The sequence below is a fragment of the Heliangelus exortis genome, chromosome 7 (assembly GCF_036169615.1).
Source record: "Heliangelus exortis chromosome 7, bHelExo1.hap1, whole genome shotgun sequence".
NCBI lineage: Eukaryota > Metazoa > Chordata > Aves > Apodiformes > Trochilidae > Heliangelus > Heliangelus exortis.
Window position 1 is genome coordinate 31,840,590 of NC_092428.1, and position 8,434 is coordinate 31,849,023.

Consider the following 8,434-nt stretch of genomic DNA (forward strand, 5'->3'; position numbering starts at 1 on the left):
TTTATGTTTGAAAGAACAAGTTTATTGTCACCTGCAAAACTCCATTTCCTACCTTTCAAGCAATAGAAATATTGTAAATGTAAAAATACAGAAGAAAGACAAATTAAGGAAAAGGATCACACTCGGATGTTTTTTTTAAAAAAACTTTAGACAAGGGAAACTTAAAAAAAAAAACTTTTAAAAAGGGGAGAAGGAATTGATAGTTATGCTTTCAATTCTTTTGGATTTATGCAGCTAAAATCTCTCCTGAGACACTGAGTGGGAAACACAAGGTCACTGGAGGCTCTTCAGACATGACTCTATAGCAAATTAATAATGAAGGAGGCATATGTGGGATGCTAGAGAGACTGTAACATCACACCTTTATATATTTATGAGATCAGTGAGAATAACTGACAAAGCAGGCACACATTCAGGCAAGTGAGAGTTTCAAAAGCACTCAACAGTCCCTCTGTGGGACAAGGCTTGAGCTATTTCAGTGGAGGCAGAACTGTGCTGAGTCTGAGAACCTCTGCAAATCTGAATTTAAAGCACTCACTGGGCCTTTTTTCTGCAAGTGCTATGGCTTTTATATTCATTTCTCTCCTTAGCAGCTACATTCATGCTCACCTAAGAAAAAAAGAGGAGATTCAGCACTCACACTGCAAACCCTTGTTCCCTGTTACACTGCCCAACAAAAAAAAAAATTAATAAAAGAGATTTTTGCTTTTTGGAATACCTTTACCTCTCTTGTTTGCTGGTATCAAAACAGGGATTAAATACAGGATAATCTGTGTGTTCCAAGCAAAAATATCATTGTTACATTAGTCTCAGTATTAAGAATGCTTTATTTCTCCCTCATTTACAAACCTGCAGCTTCCCTAAAACAAGTGAGGTTGTAGCAAGGACAAAATTTATGGGCAAGTTATGCAAAGCTGAAATGTTTCTAGGGCAATGTTTTATAGTCCCTTAGAGTTCCATGCATAATATTTTACTGTGTACTCAAAGAGCAGTTATTTACACACGTGTCTGAGGTTTTCTGTCAGGTTTAAAGTTCAGACTTTTCTCAACTAATCTAATTTGTCCAAGATGGATGGCCTCACTTTTTTCCTTTGGAAAACCAATGCTGTTACACTGTTTCCAATTCTTCCCCCAAAGCAAAACTTGGGTGTTGGCAGCTCCTCCAGAATTTCAAATCCTGCCAGACAGAAATCAAAAATTAGAAGGAAGTCATTTTATTCTCCTCTTGGATAACCCTTTGCAAACCATTCTTTATTTGCCTGGAAAACTTGCAAGTTAGTTATTCTGAAAGTTTATAGGACTGTATTGTTACTCTGCCCCCCTGCTATAGGAGTTGAAACCCTTCAATGGACAATAAAAATCTTAGCTGGCTGACTCACAAATTTTAATGGCAGAAAAGATGAGAACTTGCCAGTAATTTTAGTCCCCCAGAAGGGGTGGTTGGTTTAGATCCACACTGAGTTTCAGGCCTCAGCAACCAGCGTGTAAAAAATGCCCTTTCCAGTGGATCAGAAAGGTCACTGAGGAGGTGGCATGAAAGGTCTTGGTCACAGATTTGGGTTCCCCTAAAAAATGGGTAAGAAAATGGATTTCAAAGCAGATGGGTGAGAACTGGATCAGGCAGTGAAGGACCCGAAGAGAAAAAGTGGCACCTGGGTACTGAGCCCCCTCCTTTCCCTACCCTGAAATCCTCCTCCTCCAGTCTAAATAAATCCTGTCCTCCCCTTGGCACTGGCAAACCCAGAAGCTGCAATTCCTGAGGAAAGCAGAGGGCAGAGAGGCTGAGGCATTTCTGACTTGTGCTTTACCTTGTCCAGTCCTCATCTGAGAAAGTCAAGAAGCTAACACAGACAGTAAGATTTTTACTCATCCCATCTTTCAACAACCCCCCGAGTCAGGCAGTGGTTCTGCCAGCTTCTTACCTTCCCTGAACTCATTCAGCAGCTCCTCCTTGGTCCAGTTGCAAGAGGTTATGAGGAAAAAGCCTTCTGGTTTCAGTGTGCTGCAGAGAGACCTCAGGTACTGCTGCCTCTTCCCCACTGCATCCTCTGGGCTGAGGCTGATGGCATCAAAAGTCCCCTTGTCAATGCAGATCTCAAACCCTGACAGCTCAGGGGAGGGAGCCAGGAAGTCTTCTACCTAAACCAGAAGCCTCCAACTGTGAAAACAATCTCCAAGCAAACTAATATTTGGAAAGGAAAAGCCTCAAACCTGACAATAGGTGTGCATAGGGTAACCCAGGGGGTTTTCACACTTACAGAGCCCTCTCAGCTTCTTTCTTCTCTGCACATTACATGATGTGCTACAAACCTATCCATCTAAAGCTCAAACATCCTCCTGAAAGTCATTATTTGTACTTTGATCCATGATTTCCCAGCTGCTGGGCTCTGTACAGAGACAGAACAGAGAGTCCCTGCCACAGAGAGATTCCAAGCAGCCTACAAAAAACTTCCCCCAGGTCCAGAGCTGGGGGAGAGCACAGGGTAGGAGGGAGAGGACTCCCACTGAAAGGCTGTGAGAGGATGGCTGAGGTCAGAAGGGACCTCTGGAGGTCACCTGGTCCTACCCCCTGCTCCAGCAGGGCCTCTCAAATTTCCTGCCACACAGCTACTGCTAAGGGTTCTGTCCCTTCAAGATTTCATCCTTTATTTCAAACCTGGGAGCCAGAAGGTAGTAGGAAAAAATACAGAACTTGCCAAGTGGCAAACCACTGTTCTGCTCCCTGTCAGCAGCAGGGAAATCTTTTTAGCCCTCATGACTGTTAGAAACAGAAAAAAAAAAAAAAAAAAGACCAAAAATCTTCTTTTAAGTACAGATTTATTGGGGTAAGAGTTCTCTCACAAATGAGTGTCAAATGAGGTTATTAATGTCACACACCCAGCACATCTGAATATCCTCTGTGTCACTTGGGTTTAACTGCTTTCTATTTCCTCAGAAAACTTCCTCTTTAAACTTACCTTGAGTTTAATGTTAGAAATCCCTTCTTTCTCTCTTATTTTTTCTGAAAGTTGTATTGCTGAAGGAGAATAATCAATCCCAGTGAGGTCAGTGTAACCAGACTTTGCCTAGGCAGAAGCAGAGAGCCTTAAGCAGTGTGCTAGCAACTTTATTATTCCAGCAAGTGTATTCCTGAGCTATAATCCATCTCATCTCTCTTCCTCTTAATGAACCCACACACTTTTACCCATTTTTACTCCTTTTTCCATTAAAAGAGTTGAACATTTGGGGGAGTGATCTGAAAAAACTCCACTTTGCCTACAACCTCATTGAAAGAGCTGTTGACTGGAAGCTGGTTTATGTCAACAAGTGGAAAACTTGAGCAGAACTGTGAAAAGTCCACACCCCAGAGGGGAACAGGTTCTCTTATCTGCACCAAAAGTAACCTAGAAACCAGGGGGTTTCAGGGATGAGAACATGTGCCATGCCAGATGCTCCCAAAGAAGAAGGAAAACTCACTGGCAGTTCCATAACAGTTGAGACTGAGCAATTATTTGGTTTATAACCCAAACTGTAACTGCCAACACACCTAGTACATGATATTTACCAATAAAACCCATGGCAAACCCTTACATTTTTCTAATTATTGATGCTAATGTCTATTTGAATGCAATTATTTGCATGCTGCCAGGTCTTTGCATCAGCAGTTTTCAGGCAGCTTCTGTACCACATAAAGGAGACTTTCTCCCAGTCTCCCTTTGGAGTGGGCACCCAGAACCCAGGCCAGCAAACTCAGGCACTGAGATCCCAACAATCCCTTTCCAAAGCAGGTGGCAGAGGGGCAGTGTGACATTTTCCACTCTGAGGCAGAAGCTGAAGTCACCAGATTTGGTTTGAAGTCACCAGATTTGGTTTGAAGTCACCAGATTTGGTTGTCACAGCTGGGCTGGGCAGCTCCAGACCCAAGAGGAAGAGTTATTGATCCTACAGCTGAGAGAGGGGAGGAGCCTTGGGTTGGGTTTGGTTTGGTTTGGTTTGGTTGGGTTTGGAACAATGCAGATTTTCACTTGTCATTAAGCTGTGGCATCTCCTTGTCCCCAAAGGCTGATACCTCAGTGGAGGGGAAAATTAGGAGAAGTTTTTAAGTTCCCCAGCCCATGGCAGCTGAGTGCTAGGCAGCTGTTGTTAATTGCAGCCTCATTTCAGCTGAACACAAAGAGCATGTTTGTCTGCATGTGATGAAGAACAGTTCCTTGCTCAGGCTTCTGCCCACGTCCCTCCCCAGAGCAAACCAAGCTTCCTGAGATGCCTGAGCTGAAGAGTTTGGGGGTGGAAGAGCAGTTCCCACAAGAGCTCCTCTGTTTGGGAAGGAAGAGCTTGAGTCACTGCAGGGAGTTCCCATTCACTCCTGGAGTCTCTGGGGCACAGAGAGGAAAGTTTAAGGATAAACAACAGGAAAGCTGCTCAACCTGTAGGGCCTGACAAGGGATGTGGAGAGGAGCAGGCACCCCAAGTGCCAAACATCACCTGGCTGGGTCCTGCAACTGGACTCCTGTCTCCTGGAGGTGGTTGTTAAAAGCTCCCTGCTGCAGCTGCTGGTGTTTGGAAAGGCAGATTAAATAGCAGGAGGAATTTTGCAGTGTTGGCAGCACTGCTGCTGAATGCTCTTCTCTTCAGAGAAGTTTCTCAGCCCTCTTGGCTCCCATGATACTCAGGAGAAAATTTAAAAAAAAAAACAGAAAACCAGAGAAGGTCAGAGCTCTATCAGGCAGCAACGTTTCCTTGGGAAAGCTGGAATTTTGGGATGGCAAAAGAATTAGGTCATCAAAGCAGCCTCCCAGATCCCCAAAGTCTGCAGGGGTTGGACCCTGGCAGGAGGTCCCAGTTCTGTACCTGAGATCCTCAGAGCAACCAGAAGGAGAGGAGCCTCCTGCCACATTTCCCTGGGAGCTTCTGGATGGGCAGATCCCTGGATACTGGAAGTATTCCCACTTAGCAGCAGATCCCTGGATACTGGAAGTATTCCCACTTAGCAGCATGCTGGATGCTTTGCCTCCCACTGAGCCAGTTCACACAGCAGCCTTTCTTATTTTTCTTTTATTTCTTCCCTATTTTTCAGCTGTTCTGCCTCCTTTTTGTACAATATTCCCTGCTGGAGCTGACAACACCTCACTTAGACTTAGCTGCATTTCAGGGGAATTTTCTCACTCCAAGAAGTTTTCTTCCCATACTTCCCAAAAGAATCCTGACTTGATTTTCAAAGCCTTCAACCTAAGACACAGAGAATTTTTTTTCCATCCACTACTCAGGTGTGAACCTGAATTATTTAGAAACAAAAAGCAATGTAATTTTTGAGGCCACATTTCCAAATGGACTGAAAATTTCCATCAGGAGAAACCTCAGTACTTGGAGGAGCTTAATGCCAGGGGGAGGGTGCTCTTATTGCACTTCCATTGTTTTTAAAAGCTGCCAGGCTGCTGCTCTCCCATCACAGAATGCAAATCAATTCCAGGTTTGCAGGAGGTGCCATTATAAAACTGAAGTCTTGGAAATAAAGTTTTTCTCTTGGGTGGTTCAGTGATAGAGCTGGATAGCCTTGCATTCAGCAGCCATCATTATTAGGCTTCAAAATTAATTTCTTTTCAGGAGATGAGCAATTCCTCCTCTTGAGTTGACTTCTGTGCTACAAAAGCTCTAAACTCCCTTAAATCTAAGTCCATGTTCAAAAAAATTCCATTTTAAATCTGACTTTGACCCCTTTCCATTCCTACATGTGCCCAGGTGGCCAAGAAGGCCAATGGCATCCTGGGCTGGCTCAGGAACAGCGTGGCCAGCAGGTCCAGGGAAGGGATTCTGCCCCTGTGCTCAGCCCTGGGGAGGCCACAGCTTGAGTCCTGTGTCCAGTTCTGGGCCCCTCAGCTCAGGAAGGAGATTGAGGTGCTGGAGCAGGTCCAGAGAAGAGCAAGGAGGCTGGGAAGGGATCCAGCAGAATTCCTGTGAGGAAGGGCTGAGGGAGCTGGGGGTGTTGAGGCTGGAGAAGAGGAGGCTCAGGGGAGACCTCATCACTCTCTACAACTCCCTGAAAGGAGGTTGGAGCCAGGGGGGGTTGGGCTCTTTTCCCAGGCAACTCTCAGCAAGACAAGAGGGCACAAGAGGTCTCAAGTTGTGCCAGGGGAGGTTTAGGTTGGACATTAGAAAGAATTTCTTTATGGAGAGGGTGATCAGACACTGGAATGGGCTGCCCAGGGAAGGGGTGGATTCTCCATCCCTGGAGATATTTCAAAAGAGCCTGGATGTGGCACTCAGTGCCATGGGCTGGGAACCACGGGGGGAGTGGAGCAAGGGTTGGACTTGATGAGCTCTGAGGTCCCTTCCAGCCCAGCCCATTCCATGATACATCAACTCCTGGAGAATGCAGAACAGAAACTCTGGCAGCTCCTTCACCAACTCCCAGACACCCAACCAAACCCAGGAGGAAAATGCCCCAGCTCCCAAACACCTTGATCCCTGGGACAGCTCAGACAGAACACACCTGCCAGAGGGCTCCCTTCCTGAAGAGTTAACCACTTTTTAAGTATTTTACATAAAAAACTGGGGTTTAACCAATTTCTGCCTTGCTAATGAGCATAATTATCAGCCCTGAGCATGGAGAAAGGCCCCGGGTTTGCACACAGGGGTTCTGTGTGTCTTACTCAGCTTCATTTCCTCACCAGCAGGTGCTTTCCACAAAAACAGGGAGAAAAATGGGAGGAAAACTGGGAAGTTAAGCTAAAATAAGGGATAATCAGGCTGGCTGGAAGGAATAGCATCCATTTGGAAAGCTGAGGTACTGACACAGCACCAAGGAAGCAGAGGTTTGGGCACCTGGAGTGAAATTATAGCACAGCTCCCCCAGTCTGTGCTGGCCCTGCAGGTTTAAAACCCCAAAAGCTCTGCTGGGGGGAGCAGTGACACCCCAAACCCCCACTGCCTGGCAATTATTGCCTTGTCTCTACAGCACTGAGATAATTCCCCTGGTAATTCCTCTTAAACAACAGGAAAAGATCAAAGCAGAGGCACAGGAACCAGTGTGCTGGAAAAAACAAAAAAACAAAAAAAAAATCCAACCAGCCCACTCTGTAAATTTTAATTTTGGTTGCTGCCTTTTTGTCTCTCAGCCACTGCCAGAGAACTCAAACCACTGCATTCAAAATGGTGCTTCTGGACCCCCAAAAATCCCCCAAACTTGACAAGATACCAACCAACTCCAGCAGTAAGAGACCATTCCCAGTCCCAATGTCAAGGAGAGGGCTGTCAAGGGGCACCTTTTGTTTCTCCAGCCATCTGATCACACGAGCCATACTTTCTTCTCCAAACCTATGAAAAAGAAGGGCTCAGGTGACCAAGGCAGCCAAGACATGTGAGAGGCACCCCAGATTTGTTTCATCACCCCCTCTCTCTCAGCTGTCACAAAATGCCTCTTCCTGAGGCACCTGGGGAACAACCACCACAGCTCAGGTTCCACTGCTGCTTTTTTGGAAGTTAAAACTGAATCACAGCCTTAAAATTCACCAAAAAACACAACTCTGGGAGGGGAAGCCCTTGAGATATTAAAAAAAACCCAGCAACACCATCGCCTTGCCGAGTTAAACCAAGCTCAGGGGCAAAATGCTGATTTATTACTGAGCCACAGAGCAGCTACAAACTCACTTTCTGTGCTGGGACAGCCATCCAAAGGCAGCTTGGAAACCTGGACTGCAGGACTGGTGTCTGTCTGCAGGACCGAAGCTCCCCAGCACCCCCTCACCAGCTCCTGGCTGCGTTTTGGCAACTCCTGCTCGGAAAAACGACACCGAGGGCCACGAGGTTGGGGAGGGATCTTTTTTATTTACCAAATTTCCCCAGCGTCTCCGATCTCTTGGAAAGCTTGCAGCTCTCTCTCATAGGCAGCGTCCCAGCTAGAAGGCGGGGGGGGGGGGGGAAGGACAAGAGGCTTCAATTAACAACGGGTAAAGATTTAATTAACGTGAGGAGGGGAGGAAAAGGGGGGGGAAGGCGGGATGCGAGCAGCAGAGCCACCGTGTGTGTCCCCGGTTATTTTAAGTGACAGATTCCTCGGCCACACGTTCTCCAGGCCCCGAGCTGCCCGGGGAGGCCAGGCTGAGGGGGAACAAATTGGATCTGGGTCTCAACTCGGTTCCGAGGCTCCCCGGGAGGAGCCGCTCCCCGCCCTGGGTCCCCCAAATCCCCCCCAAACCCCTCGCTGCCACTCACTGCTCTCTGGTGCCCAGCACCGAGGGGCTGAAGGGCTCCTCCCCGCTCGCCGGGACCGAACCCGAACCCGAACCCGAACCCACGGGGGGCCCCGGGCCCTCCCCCGCCACCGCCATGCTGGGCCCGGAAGTCCCTCAGCACCATCGAGCTGAGCGCGCAGAGAGAGAGTCCGCCTCCGCCGCCGCCTCTCTAGAGCTTGGAGGACTCCCGCTCGCTGCCCTGTGGAGCCGGGGAGTGGGGTCCC

General features: G+C 47.3%; 1 protein-coding gene across 2 annotated transcripts; it reads right to left on the minus strand.

The window, feature by feature from the left end:
- Positions 1–8,348, minus strand: EEF1AKMT2 (EEF1A lysine methyltransferase 2). Of its 2 annotated transcripts, XM_071749652.1 has the most exons (6): positions 8,191–8,348; positions 7,809–7,874; positions 7,179–7,293; positions 2,958–3,065; positions 1,923–2,139; positions 1–1,177 (listed from the first exon to the last, which is right to left on the minus strand). In XM_071749652.1, the coding sequence occupies exons 1-6, from the start codon at positions 8,304–8,306 to the stop codon at positions 1,050–1,052; spliced, it is 750 nt and encodes a 249-aa protein (XP_071605753.1). In that variant the 5' UTR covers positions 8,307–8,348; the 3' UTR covers positions 1–1,049. The 2 variants fall into 2 exon arrangements, with proteins under 2 accessions (XP_071605753.1, XP_071605754.1); XM_071749653.1 differs by lacking the exon at positions 7,809–7,874 and having other exon boundaries at positions 8,191–8,338.
- Positions 8,349–8,434: the final 86 nt, after the last annotated feature.